At 36.4% G+C, this 26,040-nt stretch overlaps 1 protein-coding gene across 6 annotated transcripts in view; it reads left to right on the plus strand.

Moving 5' to 3' along the window:
* Nucleotides 1-26,040, plus strand: part of STXBP5L (syntaxin binding protein 5L) — a 387,143-nt gene that overhangs the window by 160,540 nt on the left and 200,563 nt on the right. For all 6 annotated transcript variants that reach the window (XM_036883434.2, XM_036883436.2, XM_057503095.1 and 3 more), the window contains exons 8-9: nucleotides 15,274-15,357; nucleotides 20,299-20,422. In XM_036883434.2, the coding sequence (XP_036739329.2) occupies nucleotides 15,274-15,357; nucleotides 20,299-20,422 (208 nt within the window). The remainder of the gene's footprint in view (nucleotides 1-15,273; nucleotides 15,358-20,298; nucleotides 20,423-26,040) is intronic.

The raw sequence follows: 26,040 nt of genomic DNA on the forward strand, positions 1-26,040 counted from the left end.
AGAAGGGATTGTAGTAATTGACCTGCCACCATGGGAATAAAGTTAGGTATAACCCTTTCAACCCCAAGGATGTTCCATTGTTGTTCCTTGGTCTCATTGAATCAATAGTGAACTTGTCTGGGGCTGAAACCTATTGGCAAGATACATATTATCTGTGGCTGCTTTCTTACTACAAAGCTGTGCAGGCCTTTATGTCCTGCTATAGCACAAGAACTGACATCTGCAAAGTCTAAAATATTTACTAAACAGACTTTTACATTGTCAGTCCACAGCTGTGCTTCTTTTCAAATCCTCCAGAATTCATCTGTCTTGCCAATGGGTTTCAGCCCCATGCAAGTTAACTATGGATTTAATGAGACTGAAAAATGACAGTGGAATGTTCTTGGGGTGAAAGTATTTATACCTAACTTTATTTCCACAGTTGCAGGTCAATCACTAGAATCCCATCCACTCAGAGCAAGTCTGCATGCAGCAAGGGTTTCAGCCCTGGGCAAGTTCACTATGGATTCAATGAGACCAAGGAACAACAATGGAACATCCTTGGGGTGAAAGGGTTATACCTAACTCTATTCCCATGGTGGCAGGTCAATTACTACAATCCCATCTACTCAGAGAGAGTCTGCAGCAAGCCAGGCTCTGCCTCTGGGCCTGTCTACCCACTCACCTGTCTCAGTCTCTGTCCTCGGTGCTGCTACCATTCCATTCTCACCTCTGCTCTCCTGCAGCCTTGCATCCATGCCACCATGTCACCCAGAGCACTGGGCAGAACTCTTTATATAAAGTCAATAACAATGTATTGCTCACATGTGTGTAGTGAGCTAACTGACCAGGGCCAGGTTAGAATCCTGGCTATAGGAGCCTTCACTTTATACACACTCCATCCCTCCAGGATTCTCGCCTCTCAATTATGTGCCCTCACTCCTCTGCAATGGTCCCTGTGCAAGGAAGCTGGAACACTATAACCAAATTCCATAATAACATATAATGCAATATACAAATAATAAAAATTACAACAAATTGTAATACCCTCAAACCTGAGGAGATTTCCACCAGCTTTCGACCAGGATGGGTTTTCAGCCGAGGAGAGGCTGATGCCTCCTGCACTGGCAGGGTTTCCACCCCCATCTGTTCTTCAAACCTCTGCTCCTCCATTTCTGAGGCTAATGGCTCCAGTACATTCTTCATCTGCCCATGGCACCTGGCCACCTGCACTCTCGTGCTGCTGCTTCTTGTGCCGCTTCCACTCGGGCTACCATGACATCCTTTACCATTTCCACAGCACCTCGTAGTGATGCCATTTCAGTCACCAACAAATTTTTTACCTCCTCAACGGCACCTCACAGCTCACATTCTCATGCTGCCTGCAGGGCAGCATCTTTGTTTCTTATGGTCTTTCTCAATATTGTGAGAAGAAAACTCCCCACCCTGTGGCCTCACGGGCACTCTGTTTCTCTGAGAAATTCCCTATTTTGCTGAGGGCCAACTTTACTGCCTCAGGTGTTGCCTCCACCCCTTCGCAGTCTTGGGGTGGAGCCCAGTCCTCTAGGAGGCAAGCCACATTGGACCCCATGTCCACTGGGGGGACACTCAAATGTCTCCCCTTCCATGGGCTCAGCCTGCTGAAACATTACTCCCATGAGGGCAGCCTGTTCTTTTCCTTGGTCAACAGTGAATCCTGCTGACTATTGCCAATTGTCTGACCAATGGGTTTCAGCCCCATGCAAGTTAACTATGGATTTAATGAGACTGAAAAATGACAGTGGAATGTTCTTGGGGTGAAAGTATTTATTCCTAATTTTATTTCCACAGTTGCAGGTCAATCACTAGAATCCCATCCACTCAGAGCAAGTCTGCATGCAGCAAGGGTTTCAGCCCTGGGCAAGTTCACTATGGATTCAATGAGACCAAGGAACAACAATGGAACATCCTTGGGGTGAAAGGGTTATACCTAACTCTATTCCCATGGTGGCAGGTCAATTACTACAATCCCATCTACTCAGAGAGAGTCTGCAGCAAGCCAGGCTCTGCCTCTGGGCCTGTCTACCCACTCACCTGTCTCAGTCTCTGTCCTCGGTGCTGCTACCATTCCATTCTCACCTCTGCTCTCCTGCAGCCTTGCATCCATGCCACCATGTCACCCAGAGCACTGGGCAGAACTCTTTATATAAAGTCAATAACAATGTATTGCTCACATGTGTGTAGTGAGCTAACTGACCAGGGCCAGGTTAGAATCCTGGCTATAGGAGCCTTCACTTTATACACACTCCATCCCTCCAGGATTCTCGCCTCTCAATTATGTGCCCTCACTCCTCTGCAATGGTCCCTGTGCAAGGAAGCTGGAACACTATAACCAAATTCCATAATAACATATAATGCAATATACAAATAATAAAAATTACAACAAATTGTAATACCCTCAAACCTGAGGAGATTTCCACCAGCTTTCGACCAGGATGGGTTTTCAGCCGAGGAGAGGCTGATGCCTCCTGCACTGGCAGGGTTTCCACCCCCATCTGTTCTTCAAACCTCTGCTCCTCCATTTCTGAGGCTAATGGCTCCAGTACATTCTTCATCTGCCCATGGCACCTGGCCACCTGCACTCTCGTGCTGCTGCTTCTTGTGCCGCTTCCACTCGGGCTACCATGACATCCTTTACCATTTCCACAGCACCTCGTAGTGATGCCATTTCAGTCACCAACAAATTTTTTACCTCCTCAACGGCACCTCACAGCTCACATTCTCATGCTGCCTGCAGGGCAGCATCTTTGTTTCTTATGGTCTTTCTCAATATTGTGAGAAGAAAACTCCCCACCCTGTGGCCTCACGGGCACTCTGTTTCTCTGAGAAATTCCCTATTTTGCTGAGGGCCAACTTTACTGCCTCAGGTGTTGCCTCCACCCCTTCGCAGTCTTGGGGTGGAGCCCAGTCCTCTAGGAGGCAAGCCACATTGGACCCCATGTCCACTGGGGGGACACTCAAATGTCTCCCCTTCCATGGGCTCAGCCTGCTGAAACATTACTCCCATGAGGGCAGCCTGTTCTTTTCCTTGGTCAACAGTGAATCCTGCTGACTATTGCCAATTGTCTGACCAATGGGTTTCAGCCCCATGCAAGTTAACTATGGATTTAATGAGACTGAAAAATGACAGTGGAATGTTCTTGGGGTGAAAGTATTTATTCCTAATTTTATTTCCACAGTTGCAGGTCAATCACTAGAATCCCATCCACTCAGAGCAAGTCTGCATGCAGCAAGCCGGTCTTTCCCTCTGGGCCTCTCTATCCCCACAGCTGTCTCAGTCTCTGTCCTCGGTGCTGCCACCACTCCAGCCTCTGCTTTCCTGCAGCTGTGTAGCAGTCTTGCCACCCTGTCACCCAGAACACCAAGTGGAGTTCCTTTCACAGAGTCAGTAATTATGTATTGCCCACATGAGTGTAGTGAGCTAGCTGACCAAGGCCAGGTGAGAATCCTGGCCATAGGAACATTCACTTTATTCACACCTTCCTTCGGTATTCTAGCTTCTGATGGCTCCTGATGTTCCTTGATTTGTGGCAGTATAACTCCAATCTTTTTTTGTATTCACATGGCTGCCTTCTCTGTGTCTCTATGTCTTTCCAGTGGGTTTCAGTCCCAGGCAAGTTCACTATGGATTCAATGAGGCCAGGGAATGACAATGGAACATTCTTGGGATGAAAGGGTTTATTACCTGACTTGTTCTCTCTGCAATAGGTTGAGCACTAGAATTATGTCTGCATCCAACAGTCTGCAGGTCTGTAATCCTCCTTCATCTCTGCCTCCACCCAGAGCACTGGGAAGAGCTCTTTATATAGTGACTCAGTAAATAATAGCTTATTGCCTACAGGTGTGGAAGCAGTAGCAGCAGCAGACCAGTTACATCATCAAGTAGTTTAGTTTCAGGTGAGGATCCTGGCTATAGGAACCTTTACTTTATCCACACTGTGTCTGTCTTCTTTTATAAGGACACCACTCATTGGTTTTAGGGCCTACCCTAAATCTAGCATAATTTCCTCCCCAAATTCTTAATCATATCTGCAAAGACCAGATGACACATTCTGAGCTTCTGTGTGGACACGAATTTGGGGAACATTATTCAACCACTATACCTGGGATGTGGAAATTTATGTAGATAAGCCTGAGAATATTGTAAACTCTACCCCCTCTAATTTCTTTGAAACCTTGGGGCAGCAGAAGTACTTCTTTCACCATTTCCAGATAACAGTTTCCCCTTTGTAGGAGAATGTGTAATGGTCCTACCTGAGGTAGTCTTCTTGCCTGTTGATGTTTATCCTCACAAAACCAACCTTCAATATCATTACCTATGGGCCAATAACCAGAATCAGGTCTCAGGTTTCAGCACAGCCTAATAAGGAAGCATGAAGTCTTCCTCTAAGAAGAAACAGACCACATAAATATAAAATTAGAATGTCTCCCAAAGGAATACAGGACCTAGCTAATACTATCAGTCACCAAGTTTGTAAGAGTATTTTTAAGAGTTTGAACTTCATGAGCTACATAGAGGAGAATTTATTTACATGGGGTCATCCAATCATGATTTGAGATTTAATGCTTTAAGGATACCTGAATCTGATCCTGATTATTGGCTGGGATGGCTCCTTGAAGCCTGGACTCTACAAAGGTATATGGTAAATAAAGTAGAGATGCTAGAAACTTTTGGTGTAGTATTAATGACAAGTTCAGAAGATGGAAGATAAGAATGTTAAAATGGATATTTTGTATTTGTTCTGGCAACTCACTTTATGACTGTCTTCTCTAGGAGGCTCCTAAGAGCACTATCTGCACCTAGCAAGAAATGTTCTGGAAAGATGTATCAGCATATTTGAGAAGTTTGGTAGGGATGGTCCTTTTTGGCTTTTGTTGACAATAGAAGATGGTGGCAGAGAACCATCCTCCATATATCTATGGGAATTAAATATGGATTGTTAGAGGCCAGAAGTCAATATTTAACCATCTAGCAATATGAACATAATTATCATAACAAACAGCAACTGGATGGCAACACAGGTATCTATGATAGTAGCTAATATATCATGTTGTTGCTAGGGGCAAAATTAGGTATGTAGCTGATGGAGATGTTGATTTGCATAGTCAGAAAAAATCATCTCTTGACATTGACCACCAAAATAAAAATAACAGTACCTCAACAGATTTCCTAGTATGGCAGCTCACAGATCTAGGGACCATTGATTGAAAGGGAGGGGCCTGTTGCCCCGGAGAAAGGACTCTGAAATGTCTGCATAATAAGTACATGTCATAATTATAGAAGCATCTGTGATCATTTGCAGGATCTTTTTTAGGCCAAAAATCCAAAACCAAAACTGCTTACCTTTTTAGTAGTTAGCTATATGTTCAGAGCAGACACTGACACCAAGAGATCCAAAAAGCAATTGTGGTCCTCCAGTTAGAGTCATGGTATATGGAACTAGCTAACCAGGTGATAAATCAAGTTTTGATTCAAGTGTGTATCATAGTAGGTCCAATGAGTATGCAGACTCCCCAAGTTATTGTATAGTTTGTACATATAATGCTTAGAAGCTGGCTTAATTCTTGTATTGGTTTCTTGACATTGCAATTAGAGCCACGACAGTTGGAGGGGACAAATGGAAACTCCTGAGACTGTCTCTCCCTGCCAAGATTGTAAACAAAAGCAAGACCCTTTCTCTGGAGGAGTTGCAGAGGTTAGCATAATTAGACTTGAATGATGCAATGGTAGTGGTCACTGATATACCTTTGTTGAATTCCAATACCTGGGTTCGGCAAAAAAACAAGATGGATCATGTTTGGTGTTAGTAGACTGTAAAATTAACCAAGTGATAGCTTCAATCATAGCTGCCTTACAGGTGCAGATCAGCATAGCCTATGTCCGTAATAAACAATGATTGATTTAGTGAACTCTATCTCAATATCCAGCAGTACAGGGGATCAAAAGCAGCTTGCTTTTATAGAAAGGGAAAGCAGTATAACTTCACAATCTCTCCCCAAGAATATGTTATTTTTCCTACTCTCTGATGTAATATATCCCTCAGGAAACTTTACTGTCTTGATAATCTTTAGAAAGGATTCTAGTTCACTTTCTTTACTGTATATAATAATAATCAGATCTGATGAGCAGAAATGACAAGTACTTATATAGCTTATAAGAATCATGTGTCAGAGGGTGGGAAAAAAGTCTTACAAAGATCTAGGACCTTGATTTATATGTAATGATTTTGAGGGTCTAATGGTCTGGGGCGTGCAGGGGCATCTCCTCTAAGGAAAAACATACTAAGAAAAAAAATCCTTACTAAGAGAGTGTCATATCACTTGATGGACCTTTTTGGATTTCGACAATAACATACAGTACCCTTGAAATCACTGTTCCAAATCATTTTTTTTAAGGCTATCCAAAGGTTTGCCAGTTTTGAGTGGAGTCTAGAGGAAAAAAGGTTGGGTGCTCTTTACTAAGCCCAAGCTGTTTTACAAATTACCCTACCACTTGGTGCCTATAATCTAATAGATCTGATGGTGTTTAATGTATATGGTAGATAATAATGTTCTATTAGAAAGCCCAGTAAGAGAGTCACAACACTGTGCTACACTCCATTTTCACAGCCACTCTTGGCATGCTAATGGGCCCTTGCAGAGACTGAACACCTAACCATGGGACTATGTAACCTGAGCTGTCCAGCATAAGTTTAATGTTATCATATTTATTGAGTGATACAATTGGGTAAGGGAAATGAAAATCCATTTTAATGGAAGTGGTATATTCAGGAAATCAGCCTTGAGCTGTCCAAAAAGCTTCAGTAAATTAAATAAATGAGGATCCCAGAATTCCATCTGTTGCAAAAATGCCTTTCTCTTAACTCACATATATGGTCTCATAGAGTGGGAAGGGAATACCTAAAATTAATTGACAGAGAAGGACAGAATTCAGGCCTAGTTCACAGATAGGTCAGATGATTGGTTGGTATTATCTGGACATGTTCAGTTACACCTCCACTTAGGGGTAACCCTGACTGACCTGATGAAGAAAAATCCTTACAGTAGATAGATTCCCAAGCAGTACACTTGATTGTACAGTATGTATGGAGAAACAAACAATAATAAAAAATTCTGATAACAAAAGTTCCTTTCCACTTGGAAATTTAAGAACTCTTCATTAAACAATGATTAGGTCAACTAGAAAATACAAATCAACACCTTTGAATATATAAAAATTAATATAATGCTAACATAATCCATGAAATATAATTATCATGAAATAATTCATAGCCTTTAATGCTTATGTGAATAAAAATAAAGTGAAAGGTTCCAAGTGGTAAAGATACCTCAAGACAAATGCTGGGCATAGAAACCACAGGGCATAAATATGCAAGGAAGTAAAAAGCTAACCTTTTCAAACAATAAGGCTTCTCTCTCACTTACCAACTTTACATTTCCCTGTATGGCCCCGGAAGATGACTGGTTAGCCAGAGACGGGTAAGATTCCTCAAGGGAGGAACAACCTAAGACAGGCACAGTCGCAGGGGGGCCATCAGGTGAGAAATTGGGGATCAACAGAGGTGAGGCTTAGAACCTCACCCCCGCTGTTCTGAGAGAAATCTGCATACGTGGATGTTTTATTGCCCTTGTCTAGCTTGGATTAACACATAGTCTACAGGCACACACCTGATCATCTACATTTGCTCTCTTACAGCACTAAACTATGTTTTCTACCTTTATCGTGTATCTACCTACCACTTCAGCATTTTATTAAAAATAATAATAATAATAGAGAGAAATGTGGTATCCACATATAAATCAAGTATAAAAATCAAATGAGTATTCATATTTGAACTGACTGTTTATAGTTCATAATGCATGAGCAAAACCGAAAGTCTGTGATGACTGCCCTTGTACTGTTCAACATGTAATTTATTCACTATGTAAGAATTTGTTCTCCATGTAAGAACTTGTTCGTTATGCTTCAGAAGATTGGAGACTGATGAAAATTAGGCTTGAGGTGGGTTAATGATTGTGCATTGAGCATTGAGTCCCCTATACAGAATTTTATTGTTGTTAACAACCATTTGATCAATAAATATGAGAGATGCCCTCAAAAAAAAAAAAAAAGAAAGTGCACACTTCCAATTGTAAAATAAATAAGTAACCAGGATGTAATGTATAGCATAAGGAATATAGTCAAAATATTGTAACAACTTGGCATGGTGATAGCTGGTACCTAGAATTATCATGTATATAAATGTTGAATCACTGTGTTGTACACCTGAAACTAATGTAATGTAATACTGTGTGTCAACTACCCTTCAATAAAAAATAATTATCTACAAAAATAAAATAAAATAAATAAAGTGAAAGGAAGCAGAAAAAGATACATAAAGATAAAAGAACTTAAGGAGTTTACTTCCAATTTTAAGCTGTCTTGTAAATTAATCAATATATTGGTTGTTTGACTGGAATATAAAATATGCAAACTACTATCTGACCTAATCAAGAAAAATAGGGACACAAAACAAAATTACACAAAACAAGGGGACGCATATTAAAGCTAAGGAATTTTAAAATATCCAAATTATTTCACACAACCATAAGCAGATTAATATAAAATCTTAGGTAAAATGGGTAATATCCTAGAGAAATAAATTTGCCAATAGAGACAGAAAGTTTAAGAAAATGAGAAAGTTGTTAGATTACTCCTTTATAAAAGTACCAGACCCAATACCAGATTTTATAGGAAATTTTACTAAATTTTTAAATACTATGTAATCCCAATGCTACATAAAGTATTCTATAGCAGGGACTGCCACTATGCCTAGTGAGACAATTCTGGCTTGCCTTCTGTTAATTTAAATAAGGGTTTTTGTTGTTGTTAGGCAGACTGTGTGGTCTAAAAGCTTGAAGTATCCACTGTCTGGCCCTTTGCAGAATAAGTTTACCAATCCCTGTCTGAGTTTAGTTTTAAAAAAGGAAAATATATTAATTGCTTTTATTTGAGTGACAACTAAACTTGATAAAGGTTGCACAAAAAGAAAAACATGGATGGATATAGTGAATGTATCAGTATCAATGGAAAAGTCTTAAATAAAAGTAGACAGACTCCAACAGCATATTCAAAAACAACACTGACAAGTAGTATTTTATTCTTGGAATGCAGGGATAGATGCTATGAGAAAATCCATCAATATACTTTATGTTGTTAGCAGATCTACATCATCTCTATTTTCAATCATCTCTATTGATGCTGAAAATGTCTTTGAATAAAGTTTAACATCCACAGTATTCCCACTTTTGATAATGTCAGACTACCTTATTACAGATCAACCCTCCCACTGGGAAAAGTACAAAATCTAAGCAAAATATTTTTGAAAGTCTGTTTGAAGACACCAGAGAGTTACCAAGTCAGTGAAGATTTGTAGACCCTAGGTCCCAGAGAAAGAAACCCAAGGGAGTGACCCACCAAATATTTTGCACTGCATTTCTTCTCTGGGTACTTAACCTATTTTAAAAGAATGGCTGTTATTGAGTAACTAAACAAAGTTATTAGCTGAGAAGCTAAGCAAAGTTTTCTTCAGTTTCATGGGGTAAGAGGGTAGTAGAGATTAAAAAAAGGACTTCAGGGCAAGCCCAAAATGAACCTCTCTGGTAATGACTCCAAGCTTTCGGTATGGCCCCAAAGGGATATACCCCTACAAATAAAGTTGAACTGGAAATATACCAGCCCTTTAAATGACCTACACCCTTTTTAACATTATCTGAATCCTTTTTCTGGTGAAGTTGATGTGCCTTAGTCTAATTGCATGACAAAAAATGAAAGATCCTTCCTGGAAGAAAACATTACCCAAAGCTTTTATTTGTCTCTACATTTCTCCCATATATAGCCTCTATACTTAAGGTAAAAATAACAACAGTGTATACAAGGAACAGAAATTATGGTCTCCTTTGATGATAATGACTTAGATGTATATTTTTTAGTTTCCAAAATATTTCTGTCAATGACTTCTAATTTTATTTTATGGTTTTTAGGGAGCATAGTATCTATGATTTTATTTCACAGATTTTAGGGAGCATAGTATCTATGATTTTGATTCTTTGATATTTAATAATTAATTTAATGTATTTATCAGATACCTGTTTTCCTCAGATACTGTTTCAGGTCTTCATGATACAGTAGCGAAGTCACCCTACTTTTTTGCCTTTATGGTACTTACATTCTGTTGTGAGAAATATATTTAAAAAATTTTAAGTACACATATAATTATTTAAAGATATGTAACTATATAAAATTACACATGTAATATATATATAAAATATGTTTGTGGCTTGAACAGTGTTCATGTTGTGATGTAGTCACAAGTGATTGCAGAGTGAACTTTTTTTTGATTCATCATGGTTGCAGAGTGGCCTTGTCTGATGTCTCCTAGATGTCAGGAGTTGGTTTTCTCTTTCTCAGTTCTCTAAGTGATTCTAATATCTTTTCATTCTTACTATATTATAATCTTGTTAGCTCCATAATTTATGGCATTTTGAGGTTTATATTTTGTGATTTACTGAGGTTATTGCTAATAATGTTTTATAAACAAAAGAACTATCAGATGTTTACTATGAAAAAATATAACATTCTAAAATGCTATTTCATTACAACTTGGGGCTTAAATTTTGAAAGGTTATATTATTCATTTTCTGAAGTCAGAAACTTTTTCCAAACTTTTTAGATTTAAAAACTTGAAAAACTCCTTTCCATACACTCTATAGAAATTTTTTCTCATACATTCTATATAGGTAGGAATTCATTTAATGGTTCATCACTTTCTCTAGCATGTAAAAAAGGTTGAAATTAAAACACATCCTAGTACAGTATATATGACTTTGTATAACTTTTAATAAATATTCTTTACAGGTTACACTTAATTTTGACCTTTTAAATTTAGCAAGTCATGCCATTTACTTTATTTCAATTTTGTATATAAAGAAGCTCAATTTGTATGTGTGTGTGTGTGTGTGTGTGTGTGTGTGTGTGTGTGAGAGGCTCTGCTTTAATACATATATGTATTCCTTTAATTCTTATAACGATGCTGTGTGGTTAAGGTCTATTATTAACCCTCACTAGACAGATGAGGAAATTAAGCAACTTACCCAAGACCAGATGACTCTTAAGCTAGGCTGCCAGAATAGGAACCCAAGTTGCCTACTCCAGGGCCTGCACACTTAACCACAGCACTACTCTTAACTACAACATTGCCTTGAGTGCCTTTCAGAGCTTCCAGACACTACCCCCAAGATGTGGACACAAGCAGAAATCCCCAAATCGCCCACCTTCTGCATTACTACCCTCTGTTCTGGAGGAATGCCTAGACCCCAACCACTCACTTCTGCTCAGAGACACCGCTCCTCAGCCAATTCAGCCCATCTGCAGCCTCTTCATCCCACCAGTCTCTACATATGCCCACTTAAGAAGCTCAATTATTTTGTATAATCCATTTTAAAATTCATTGTGTGTGGTTCAGGATAAACATTTAAATATATGTTATCGTTTCAAAAATAAGTATACATTGCTTTCATGATCTAGATTTTGAAATTTTTAAATTTCCTGTTAAAACTACTAGGTGGTTTATTTTTGTTCTTTTTTTGTGTTCTGTTAGGAAATGTTGAGGTAAATGATTAGATATCAGAATGTTATATAAGAATAACTTATAACCACTACTATATTTTATGTTTTTTGGCCATTGGTTTTTTGGAATTATTGAAACTTCTTTATGTACTATATAAGAATTTTCATCAGAGAAATACTACTTAAGGATTTCAAGAAAATCATTGTGAGGCAAATTCATGGGAAATTATTATTATTATTTGAACATTGGCCTATTTTTATCCTTGTTTTTTTAAGCCAATGATAGACTAAATTTAACAAAATGTAACTACAAATAATAACTCAGAATCATATAGTAAAATTATCAGCCTGGCTAGCAATTTTTAGCTGAATGAATGAATCTTGAACATGATCTAATAATCATTCTGTTCTCACATATTTTTATTTTAAAATGAAGAACATAAATTTTACTTGTCTTATTTACTGATTTATAAACAAATATCAACTATTTTTAATGATGTGAATGTCTAGAATAACTTTGTGAGCTTCTAAGGGTTCATAAATCACCAATGCTGACATAATCAGACAAAAATAGGATTTGATATAAAGAAATGTGAAGCCTAATACCAAAACCAGGCAAAGACCCCACCAAAAAAGAAAATTACAGACCAATAGCCCTGATGAACATAGATGCAAAAATACTCAACAAAATATTAGCAAACCGAATTCAAAAATACATCAAGAGGATCATACGCCATGATCAAGTGGGATTCATCCCAGGGATGCAAGGATGGTACAACATTCGAAAATCCATCAACATCATCCACCACATCAACAAAAAGAAGGACAAAAACCACATGATCATCACCATAGATGCTGAAAAAACATTCAACAAAATTCAACATCCATTCATGATAAAAACTCTTAACAAAATGGGTATAGAGGGCAAGTACCTCAACATAACAAAGGCTATATATAACAAACCCACAGGCCAACATCATACTTAGCAGCGAGAAGCTGAAAGCTTTTCACCTAAGATTGAGAACAGGACAGGGATGCCCACTCTCCCCACTGGTATTCAACATAGTACTGGCAGTCAAAGCCACGGCAATCAGACAAAACAAAGAAATACAAGGCATCCAGATAGGTAAAGAAGAAATCAAACTGTCACTATTTGCAGAAGACATAATACTGTACATTAAAAAACCCTAAAGACTCCACTCCAAAACTACTAGAACTAATATCTGAATTCAGCAAAGTTCCAGGATACAAAAGTAATACACAGAAATCTGTTACCTTCCTATACACTAATGATGAGCTAACAAAAAAAGAAATCAAGAAAACAATTCCATTCACAATTGCATCAAAAAGAATAAAATATCTAGGAATAAACCTAACCAAGAAAATGAAAGACCTATACCCTGAAAACTATAACACACTCCTAAGAGAAATTAAGGAAGACACTAACAAATGGAAATTTAACCCATGCTCTTGGCTAAGAAGAATTAATATTGTCAAAATGGCCATCCTGCCTAAAGCAATCTACAGATTCAATGCAATTCCTATCAAAATACCAAAAGCATTCTTCAACAAACTGGAACAAATAGGTCTAAAATTCATATGGAACCATATAAGACACTGAATAGACAAAGCAATCCTGAGAAGGAAGAATAAAGCAGGGGGTATCTTGCTTCCCAACTGCAAGCTCTACTACAAAGCCACAGTAATCAAGACAATTTGGTACTGGCACCAGAACAGACCCACAGACCAGTGGAACAGAATAGAGAGTCCAGATATTAACCCAAACATATATGGTCAACCTAATATATGATAAAGGAGCCATGGATATACAATGGGAAAATGACAGCCTCTTCAACAACTGGTGTTGGCAAAAATGGACAGCTACATGTAAGAGAATGAAACTGGATCATTGTCTAACCCCATACACCAAAGTAAATTCAAAATGGATCAAAGACCTGAATGTAAGTCATGAACCCATGAAACTCTTAGAAGAAAACATAGGCAAAAATCTCTTAGACATAAACATGAGCAGCTTCTTCATGAACATATCTCCCCGGGCAAGGGAAACAAAAGCAAAAATAAACAAGTGGGTCTATATCAAGCTGAAAAGCTTCTGTACAGCAAAGAACATCATCAATAGAACAAAAAGACATCCTATGGTATGGGTGAATATATTCGTAAATGACATATCCGATAAAGGATTGGCATCCAAAATATATAAAGAGCTCACACACCTCAACAAACAAAAATCAATAATCCAATTTAAGAATTGGCAGAGGATCTGAACAGACACTTCTCCAAAGAAGAAATTCAGATGACTAACAGGCACATGAAAAGATACTCCACATTGCTAATAATCAGAGAAATGCAAATTAAAACCACAATGAGATATCACCTCACACCAGTTAGGATGGCCAACATCCAAAAGACAAACAACAACATATGTTGATGAGGATGTGGAAAAGGGGAACCCTCCTACACTGCTGGTGGGAATGTAAATTAGTTCAATCATTGTGGAAAGCAGTATGGAGGTTCCTCAAAAAACTCAAAATAGAAATACCATTTGACCCAGGAATTCCACTTCTAGGAATTTACCCTAAGAATGCAGCAGCCCAGTTTGAAAAAGACATGTGTACCCCTATGTTTATTGCAGCATTATTTACAGTAGCCAAGAAATGGAAGCAACCTAAATGTCCATCAGTAGATGAATGGATAAAGAAGATGTGGTACATATACACAATGGAGTATTATTTAGCCATAAGAAGAAAACAAATCCTACCATTTGCAACAAAACGGATGGAGCTAGAGGGTATTATGCTCAATGAAATAAGTCAGGCGGAAAAAGACAAGTATCAAATGATTTCACTCATATGTGGAGTATAAGAACAAAGAAAAAAACTGAAGGAATAAAACAGCAGCAGACTCACAGAACCAAAAAATGGACTAACAATTACCAAAGGGAAAGGGACTGGGGAGGATGGGTGCAAAGTGGGGGACAAGGGGAGGAAAGGGGCATTACGATTAGCAGACATAATGTGTGTGGGGTATGGGGAGGGCTGTACAACACAGAGAATACAAGTAGTGAATCTGTAGCATCTTACTACGCTGATGGACAGTGGCTGTAATGGGGTATGTGGTAGGGACTTGATGATGAGGGAAGTCTACTAACCATAATGTTGCTCATGTACTTGTAGATTAATGATACCAAAAGAAAAAAAAAGAAAATAAATTTGAAGCCAAATTTATGGTCACACTTTTCAAGTGCATAGAACTGAATGGCATATACATGGTTATTAAACTTAACCCATTTCGTTTTTTATATCATCTTCATTCTTTATATCATCTTCATTTCTTATCCCATTTTTCTTTGGTTTCAATTTTCTTATTTATTGTGTCATATAAGTTTACACGTTTCCTCAATTTCTCTTTGGAATGGGGCAGATTTCATTTGTAAGTGTTTATATTGGGGTGGAGTTTATTTGCCAATTTTTTTAAAAGTAGGAAACCTATGTTCAGATTCTGGAAAAACTGTTACTCTGAACAAAGTTGTATATTATAGTATGACTTTATTGTATCAACATTAAACTTTATTTAAAGCAGGTTAAAATTAATGTTAGAATTACAAAAATGATTGTTCTTTTTTCCAGCTGCTAATAGGTTATGAAAATGGAACTGTAGTATTTTGGGACTTGAAATGTAAAAGAGCAGAACTGAGAGTTTATTATGATGAGGTAAGTGTTTTCAACTGAAATATTTGAAAGAGTATTGTGACTATATGCCTGGTTTCTCCTTCTAAATTTTGAAAATAACCAATTTTTTATCATCGGAAAACTGCCCAGTTCTGACCCAATACCTCACAATACCTGTTGGTATTTGCACATGTTCCAACTCTGGGGTGTTCTTCTGAGCGGAAATTCTGCCTTGACTGACTATTTGGGGCCTTTTTTGGCATCTTTATACATGTTAGTACCTATTACCTATCCTTTTTCTTCCTTTAGGTTCCATGGATATGTCTTGCCTCATTGTTCTTAAGATCTCTAAACAGACACTGCACCTTCCTTAGAAAATTATTTTCTGTGCAGAAAGTTTAAATGGTCAGTTTGAAAGGCCTTATCTTCTAAACTTGCCTTCTTAAAGAGATTTTTATAATTGTAATACTAATAAGAATCAATAAAATCTTGAAGTAAGTTTTATTGCACATAGTTGGAACTTGATTAGGTTTTCATTTAGAGGAAGCAATAAACAGTAATTGTCTCAGAACTGATACTTTGGTTGTCCTAAGATTGATTATAGTCCATTTATTATTTTCCCACTCAAAAGAAGTTAATGTGAAGAGAGGCTGGGGAAGGTAAGAAAGACGATTACCTCTTATAGCTGTGGAAATAAAGGTGATCATCTATGCTCTCAATTAAGGTTTTTAAATCTTAGGGAGAGGTAGGAGGAAAATATAGGTCAAAAAATTGCTGTCTGGTGTCATTCACGCCTATATGGGAAGAGTACCATAGAATTTAAGACAATATTGAGGTAAATTGAAAAAGAAATTTTAAAATACACACACACACACACACACACGCACATACACACATTTCTTTTAGAACACTCCTTTGTGTGCTCCCTATGATCCCCTCATAACAGTTAAATTTAAAAATTTTAGTGCTTACAAACTTAAGCCTTCAGCTATCCCATACTTCCCATTCCCCTACCTCAAGTTGTACGTTAGCGGTTCTGGTGAACTAAAGATTTTGTGTTATATACAAGATGGTTGACATAGTGACAGAGTTCAGAAGTAAATAATATAACAGCTGGGTAATTTGGTCATAATTGGTGAAAAATACTCTGGCAGTGATGTTATTCAATTATCTGGTTTATGATCAACTTCCAGAGCATCTTGAATCATAAGGAAAGAAGACCCTAGGGAGTTAAGCTATGATATTCCTTTTGTTAAATACACAAAATATAAAGATGAGGATGGAGACTGCTTCCTTTTTGGAGATCAACAGTTAGATAAGAGTCCAAATACCATCTGGGTATTTTGCCAGTTGGAACTAGAGTAGACCAGCTAAAAAGGAATACCCAGAGGAAAATGCAGAATCAGCTAGTTTTCCTGTGGCCTTAAAAAGTGTGGGAGGAAGGTTTCTAACCTTAAAAAGTAAGAAAAACTAATTTTGCAATGAAATGTTTCAATAAGGATTATAATATTTAAGTAAGTCACTAGAGTACTATATGTACTTCGTACCTAGAAATCACTTTAACTCTTGATTTATATGAAACATGTACATATATATATGTATATATATGCACATATCTGTAAATATAAATCATGTTTACTTTAATGCATGATTATATGTCCTATCATTTTAATAGCAATAGCTATATACTAATTTTACTGCCAAAGTTTAAAATTTTTCTTCAGCACTTTACCTCTCATAATTAGAAATAATTCATAATACTTACCTGAAGAGATTTCTCATAAACCAACAATTATCTCCTCAAATACACGGTGACCTCCTTTTTAGTCTTTTAAGTTCCTCACTAAGGCTATGCCTTTACATCAGCCTCTTTCTTAAAATGGTTTCTTCCCTTGTCTGTATCTTTCTAGCTCATTTTCCACCCCTCCCTTTGCATCTCTGATTCTTTCCTTAAAATTATACTCAAGATTCTATGTTTCTCTTTCAATTTACATTTATGTTCATATCTCTCATTATTTCAAATACTACCTTTATGCTAATAAATTTAAAATCTATATATCCCTAGCCCTTACCTTTCTCCTAAACTCGAGATCAAAATATCTAACACTCTGTTAGATAATTCCATATAAATATCCCATTGGCACTGAATTTATATTTAAAGACCTGAACTTCTTTCTATGTTCTCTTTTTCAGTTTTTAAGTTTTGATAAGTTATTTCAGTTTAGAATTGTCAAAGTCATATTTGGTCCTTTCTTCTTTTTCATATGTCATATGCAACCAGTTTTGTAGTCTTGATTTTGTTTTCATATTATTTCTCATTTATTTATTCTTTTTTCATTCCCACATTCAGTGTGCTAGTTTAGGTTGTTATCTTTTTCCTGGAAGACTATAATGGCCTTTTAACTAATCAGATTTACTCTGATACCTTACCTTTCAGTATAACTTTCACTAACAAGATTATCATTTAAGACACAGTAAGATCATGTAATTCTCTCAGAACCTTTGAGTGGCTCTTAATTGTCAACAATACAAATTCTTTATTCCTTGACATGAGATTTAAGGCCTTGGTGTTTTTTCCTTTAGTTTAATGTACTGCATTCTTCTGTACATTCCTCACATGTCGGACATACTACTCACTATCTCCTAAACATACCATTTATTTCCTACCTCCAAGCCTTTGCTCCAATTCCTTATCATGAATTCCCTTCTTTCCTCTTCTGTATATCAAAGTCCAATTAATTTTTTAGCCACTGTAAAGCTATTTGAACTGTCTAACTGGCTTCTTGATGAATAGCCATTGATCATTTTGCAGTTTTGTTTTGTAAATCCAAGGTCATTTTTTAGAAATAAATAAATGAAGCCTACTTCCACATTAGCTGTGAATTTTTGTTTAATTACATCAATATTTCTTGGGTAATCTCTCACAGAGAAATTCCTCAGAGTTTCACATGAGGATAACCTTTTAATTCCTTGAGTAGCTGCTATTTTTCCCTTTTTCAGATTGTAATCCAGCTTTTTGGGTTTCCTTTTTCTTTTTTTTTTTCAGTTTTCAAAGTAAATCACAGCCACTGAGTTGACCAAACTGGCTAGTGTTTTATCTTCCATATTGTGTTTTTTATCTTTAAAATTCTTTTTGAATTAGTTGTATTATATTTGGTTTCTCAATAAACCCTTAAGGTTCTTTTTAAAGAAAGGAGAAGGCTATAATCAATAAATGAAAATGAAATACTTATCCATTGTCAGTTCAAATGCCAGCTCTTCAATAATGCACTATTTGACATCCTCTTCTCTAATAAGAAGTTGGTTTTGTATGTCTACTCTTTTGTACAACAAATGTACTTCTCTTACATTATTCACTTTGGTTTCGTGTTGTACCTGTTATTTTTACATCTGTCTTCTCCACCAGGTAGAAAAATCAGTGGGATAGGAAGAAGGGTTAGAGCTGGGGATGCCTTCTCTGCCCCCATTATTTGCAGCCAAGCAGTCTGAGAGAACTTTAAGTTGACTGAGGCTCATCCAAGTTAACATTTAGAAGAGGCGAAAAGTGACATTTCCCTTGAGCCACCTACATACAAAAATGAGAAGAAATAAGCAGAGAAGACAAAGAGTGTTTTTTCCTTCTTCATGCCTCTACTGAACCATGGCAAAAATAAGTCTTCCCTGCTTAGTAATGAAGACCAGGGTGAGAGAAAACATAAGTCCAGGGTTTTTCATTTATCTTTTTCACTTAAGTAAATCTTATTCATCTTGAGGTACAGATCATATTATGTTTCTTTTTTTGATATGCCTAATGATTACCCTAGTCATCAATTATCTGTAACTATAATAATACTTATTGTTTGGAAATTCTAAACATCTTAATTTAGTATATATATATATATATATATATATATATAACAGGTTAAAGTACACACACATATATAATTTAATGTTAAAAGTTCCTAATGATAAGTATTGCTTATACTTATTTATATTAGTATTCTCTATCTTGCAGATTTTTAAATCCCTTTAAGGAAAGAATCATGTTATATACATCTATTCAGCTTTTATGTCTACTAGAGCTTCTCTCATTTTGCTTAGCACATTACCCAAGTTCCATATATACTTTATTAACTTAGAAAGAATACTAAGATTGAAACTATGTGATGACATTACTTAGTCATTCAATAGATATTTTAATGAGTACCTATTTTATGTAAGACGCTGTGCTACTATAGGAATAAAACAATTCAGGAAAATGGAATAATTGTGTTTTTATTTTCTTTAATTCACATCTACAGAGTGAACCTGTAAATATAAAAAATATTTTAAACTTTACCTACTTTAAGTCAATTTAAATAGTATATTTTAGAGGCGGTAAGGTACAGTGATTGAGAGATTACTGTAGATACAGAGATTTGTACCTAGATCTTGGCTTTGAGTTATGACATGAGCAAGAATTTCCATTTTCTTAGGCCCATTTCACCATGTGTAAATTTGAAAAAATAATAATTGTTTTATAGGATTAAATGAAATAATGTAAATAAAGTGTTTACCATGGGGTCTGGCACAAGGTGAGCCCTCAGATGGTAGCACTTATGTAAATTTTTTTTTAATTGTCTATTTTAAGTGAAATTAGGCCTCTCCCTTATCAGAAATTATCTTCTTATAAGCTTGCTTTTACTTCTATATGAATTCCTTTTCAAAGAAGCATTATAGGATGCAGGGAGGACATATAATTCACAACAAAAAGCTCTTGGATCTAATGATATTACAAATTTACTTAACTTTTCTTATTCTCCAGAGATGAGTTTCTGTAGCTTTTTATAATTTTATACAGGACTGAAGCCAAAGATAGAATAATCTGGGTCAGAAAAATTATACATTTCTTAAGTGTTATTGCCATAATAATTTTATGTCAGAATGTTTTTCTTTTGGAATAAATAAAATATGACATATTGACTTTTTCCCCCCTCTGCTTGTTTTTAACTGTTGTCTTATTAGGCTATTCACTCAATTGACTGGCATCATGAAGGCAAACAATTCATGTGCAGCCATTCAGATGGTAGCTTGACTTTATGGAACCTGAAAAGCCCAAGTCGCCCTTTCCAGACCACAATTCCACATGGTAGGATGTATGCTCTCAAAAGAAATAAACTCTGGAGATATGCTGCCTTGACTTGAAATAGAAGAAATGGTATCAGTGTGTTTGGCATTTGGTAGAAAAAAGTAATAGAACATAACTTCTAATTCTAAATACCTAATTATAACACCTTCAGATCCGCACAGTATGCCCCAAGCTTTCTGTACTTTTCCTTCTTCCTGTCTATCTTTCCTACTTTATAAGTGATACTTACATAGAGACCTTCCCAACCAAAAATTCAATAATGGATGGTTTCTGTATCTAAAGCAGAGAAGGTAATATAGGAAATTTGGCCCGTTTTAAGGACTGAGGACCAAGTGAGAGAATGGCACTATCTAGATCTGACTTTCAGACCTAATTCCCGTATTGCTTTACAGTCTGTTTTCTAGAATCTCCCATTTATTTCCATTTCTGCTGTTTGATTCTACTAAATTATGAGTACTGTGGTTTTTATCATAGCCTGTACTTATCTTCCTAATCAAAAGGAGATATTTAGGTTTTACATTGGACTTGTCTACCTAACTGGACAGCATAAAAAGTTCAAATGTTTGAATATCTTTTATTCAGATGACCATATTTTTCTGAGAATATTGGTGATGATCTTAGTTCCACATTTAGCTCACTTAGTTGTTCGTAAGAATACAGGTCAAAAACTATCAGTTAATCAAACACATTCTATTTTATAGTTTCTGAGCATTTATCATAGTGTCATATTTAGAAAAAAGTGGTATTTTTTTAAATGGGGGACCCATAAATCATCAAATGAAATTATTCCATCTTATGTTGATCTGCCATTTTCTGGTACCACAGTTGCATGCTGCATCTGCAAATGATTAAATTATTTCAAAATTTAACCTAGCAGTTTTACCTAGAGATTATTTTATGTTTAGATACTCTGAGATGCTTTAAGGATTGCCATTGTAGAAGCCTATACCTTTTATTTGTAAGTGTGTAATATATTTCTTCATAAGTTTTCTATTTACTTCCTTCAGATCTTTTTTGCTTGATTGGATATTTGATACTTTATTATATTTACCATATTCATATTTATTTTATCAATTTGCATTGTTTACTGTAATTCTGTTTTCCTGTTGGAAGTGGTGAAATTCTTTTCATAGGCTGTTGAAAACCTCAGTATCTGTGTGTGTGTCTCTCTTTTTTTTATTAAGGTATCATTGATTTACAATCTTATGCTCAGGTTTCACATGAGCAACATTGTGGTTACTACATTCCTGTTATCAGGTCCCCACCGCATACCCCATTACAGACACTATCCCATCAGCATACTAAGATGCTATAGAGTCACTACTTGTCTTCTCTGTGCTATACTGCCTTCCCCATGCCCCACCTAAATTATGTGTGCTAATCTTAATATCCCTTAATCCCCTTATCCCACCATTCCCACCCACCCTCCGCAGTCCCTTTCCCATTAGTAACTATTAGTCTATTCTTGGGTTCTGTGAGTCTGCTGCTGTTTTGTTCCTTTAATTTTTGCTTTGTTGTTGTACTCCACAGATGAGTGAAATCATTTGGTACTTCTCTTTCTCAGCCTGGCTTATTTCCCTGAGCATAATACCTTCTAGCTCCATCAATGTTCTTGCAAATGGTAGGATTTGTTTTCTTTTTTTTTTTATTAGTTTTATTTTGGTATCATTAATCTACAATTACATGAAGGACATTATGTTTACTAGGCTCCCTCCCTCATCAAGTACCCCCCACATACCCATTCACAGTCACTGTCCATCAACATAGTATGATGCTGTAAAATCACTACTTTTCTTCTCTGTGTTGCACAGCCCTCCCCGTGCCCCCCCACACTATACATGTTAATAGTAATGCCCCCTTTCTTTTTTCCCACCCTTATCCCTCCCTTCCCACCCATCCTCCCCAGTCCCTTTCCCTTTGGTAATTGTTAGTCCATTCTTGGGTTCTGTGAGTCTGCTGCTGTTTTGGCCCTTCAGTTTTCTTTTGTTCTTATACTCCACATATGAGTGAAATCATTTGGTACTTGTCTTTCTCCGCCTGGCTTATTTCACTGAGCATAATACCCTCTAGCTCCATCAATGTTGTTGTAAATGGTAGGATTTGTTTTCTTCTTATGCTGAATAATATTACATTGTGTATGTGTACTACACCTTCTTTATCCATTCATCTACTGATGGACACTTAGGTTGCTTCCATATCTTGGCTATTATAAATAGTGCTGTGATAAACATAGGGGTGCATATGTCTTTTTGAATCTGTGATCTTGCTTTCTTTGTACGAATTTCTAGAAGTGAAATTCCTGGGTCAAATGGTATTTCTATTTTGAGTTTTTTGAGGAACCTCCATATTGCTTTCCACGATGATTGAACTAATTTACATTCTTACCAACAGTGTAGGAGGATTCCCCTTTCTCCACATCTTTGTCAGCATTTGTTGTTGTTACTCTTTTGGATTTTGGCCATCCTAACTGGTGTAAGGTTATATTTCATTGTGGTTCTAATTTCCATTTTCCTGAATAATTAGTGATGTGGAGCAGCTTTTCATGTGCCTGTTGGCCATCTGAAATTCTTTGGAGAATTGTCTGTTAATGTCCTCTGCCCATTTTTTAATCGTTACTTGTTTGGGTTACTTGCTGTTTGGGTGTTGTGGCATGTGAGCTCATTATGTATTTTTGATGTTAACCTCTTATTGGGTATGTCATTTATGAATATATTCTCCCATACTGTAGGATGCCTTTTTGTTCTACGGATGATATCCTTTGCTGTATAGAAGCTTTTTATTTTGATGTAGTCCCATTTGTTCATTTTTGCTTTTGTTTCCCTTGCCTGAGAAGGTATGTTGATGAAAAATTTGCTCATGTTTATATTCAAGAGGTTTTTGCCTATGTTTTCTTCTAAAAGTTTTATGGTTTCATGACTTACATTCAGGTCTTTGATCCATTTTGAGTTTACTTTTGTGTATGGAATTAGACAATAATCCATTTTCATTCTCTTCCATATAGCTGTCCAGTTTTGCCAACACCAGTTGTTGAAGAGGCTGTCCTTTCTCCATTGTATGTCCATAGCTCCTTTATCATGTATTAATTGGCCATGTATGTGTAGGTTTATATCTGGACTCCATATTCTATTCCATTGATCTATGGCTCTGTTCTTGTGCCAGTACCAAGAAGTCTTGATTACTGTGGCTTTGTAGTAGAGCCTAAAGTTGGGGAGCGTACTCCCCACAGCTTTATTCTTCCTTCTAAGGATTGCTTTGGCTGTTCAGGTCTTTTGTTGTTCCATATGAATTTTAGAACTATTTGTTCTAGTTCATTGAAGAATGCTGTTGATATTTTAATAGGTATTGCATTGAATCTGTAGATTGCTTTGGTCAGGATGGCCATTTTGACAATATTAATTCTTCCTACCCATAAGCATGGGATGTATTTCCATTTGTTGGTGTCTTCTTTGATTTCTCTCGAGTGTCTTGTAGTTTTAATGGTATAGTTCTTTCACTTTGCTAGGTTTATTCCTAGGTATTTTATTCTTTTTGATGTAATTGTGAATGGAATTGTTTTCCTGATTTCTCTTCTGCTAGTTCATCATTAGTATGTAGGAATGCAACAGATTTCTGTGTATTAATTTTGTATCGTGCAACTTGCTGAAATAAGATACTAGTTCTAGTAGTTTTGGAGTGAATTCTTTAGGGTAGTTAATGTATAATATCATGTCATCTGCAAAGAGTGACAGTTTAACTTGTTCCTTGCCTATCTGGCTGCCTTTTATTTCTTTGTGTTGTCTGATTACCATAGGTAGGAGCTCCAGTACTATGTAGAATAAAAATGGAGAGAGGGGACATCCTTGTCTTGTTCCCAGTCTTAGAAGAAAAGCTTTCAGCTTTTCACTGTTAAGTATGATGTTGACTGTGTGTTTGTCGTATATGGCCCTTATTATGTTGAGGTACTTTCCCTCTATACCCATTGAATTGAAAGTTTTTATCATGAATGGGTGTTGAATTTTGTTGAATGCTTTTTCAGCATCTATGGAGATGCTCATGTGGTTTTTGTCCTTCTTGTTGTTGATGGATTTCAAATGTTCTACCATCCTTGCATCCCCAGAATAAATCCCACTTGATCATGATGGATGATCTTTTTGATGTATTTTTGAATTCGGTTTCCTAATATTTTGCTGCAGATTTTTGCACCTATGTTCATCAGGGATATTAGTCTGTAATTTTCTTTTTTATGGTGTCTTTTCCTAGTTTGGGTATTAGAGTAATGTTGGCTTCATAGAATGAGTTTGGAAGTATTCTCTCCTCTTACACTCTTTGGAAAACTTTAAGGAGAATGGGTATTATGTCTACTCTAAATGTCTGATAAATTTCAGTGGTGTAGCCATCTGGCCTGGGGGTTTTGCTCTTGGGTATTTTTCTGATTACCGATTCAATTTCATTGCTGTTAATTGCTTTGTTCAGATTTTCTGCTTCTTCCTGGGCCAGCCTTGGAAGGTTGTATTTTTCTAGAAAGTTGTCCATTTCTTCTAGGTTATCTAGTTTGTTTGCATATAATTTTTCATGGTATTCTCTAATATTTCTTTGTATTTCTTTGTGTCCATAGTGATTTTTCCTTTCTTATTTCTGATTCTGTTTATGTGTGTAAACTCTTTTTCTTGGTAAGTCTGGCTTGGGGTTTATCTGTTTTGTTTATTTTCTCAAAGAACCAGCTCTTGGTGTCATTAATTCTTTCTATTGTTTTATTCTTCTCAATTTTATTTATTTCTTCTCTGATCTATATTATGTCTCTCCTTCGAATGATTTTGGGCCTCGTTTGTTCTTCTTTTCCCGGTTTCATTAATTGTGAATTTACACTGTTCACTTGGGATTGTACTTCCTTCTTTAAATAGGCCTGAATTGCTATATACTTTCCTCTTAGAAGTGGCTTCTCTGCATCCCACAGAAGTTGGGGCATTGTGCTATAATTTTCATTTGTCTCCATGTATAGGCTCATTTCTCTTTTAATTTGGTCATTGATCTATTGATTATTTAGGAGCATGTCTTAAAGCCTCTATGTGTTTATGGGCTTTTTGTTTTCTTTGCACAATTTATTTGTAGTTTCATACCTTTGCAATCTGAGAAGCTGGCTAGTACAATTTCAATCTTTTTGAATTTACTGAGACTCTTTTTGTGGCCTAGTATGTGACTTATTCTGGAAAATGTTCCATGTGCACTTGAGGAGCATGTGTGTCCTGTTGCTTTTGGATGGAGTGTTCTGTAGATGTCTGTCTGTTAGGTCCTGTTCTAATGTGTGGTTGAGTGCCTCTGTCTCCTTACTTATTTTCCGTCTTGTTGATATGTCCTTTGGAGTGAGTGGTGTGTTGAATTCTCTTAAAATGAATGCATTGCATTCTTTTTCCCCCTTTAATTCTGGTAGTATTTGTTGCACATATTTGGGTGCTCCTATGTTGGATGCATAGATATTTATAATGGTAATATCCTCTTGTTGGACTGACCCCTTCATCACTATGTAATGTCCTTCTTTGTCTCTTGTTACTTTCTTTGTTTTGAAGTCTATTTTATCCGATACAAATATTGCAATTCCTGCTTTTTTTCTCCCTATTATTTGCATGAAATATCTTTTTCTG

This window comes from Manis pentadactyla, chromosome 1 (genome assembly GCF_030020395.1).
Source record: "Manis pentadactyla isolate mManPen7 chromosome 1, mManPen7.hap1, whole genome shotgun sequence".
Taxonomy (NCBI): Eukaryota; Metazoa; Chordata; class Mammalia; order Pholidota; family Manidae; genus Manis; species Manis pentadactyla.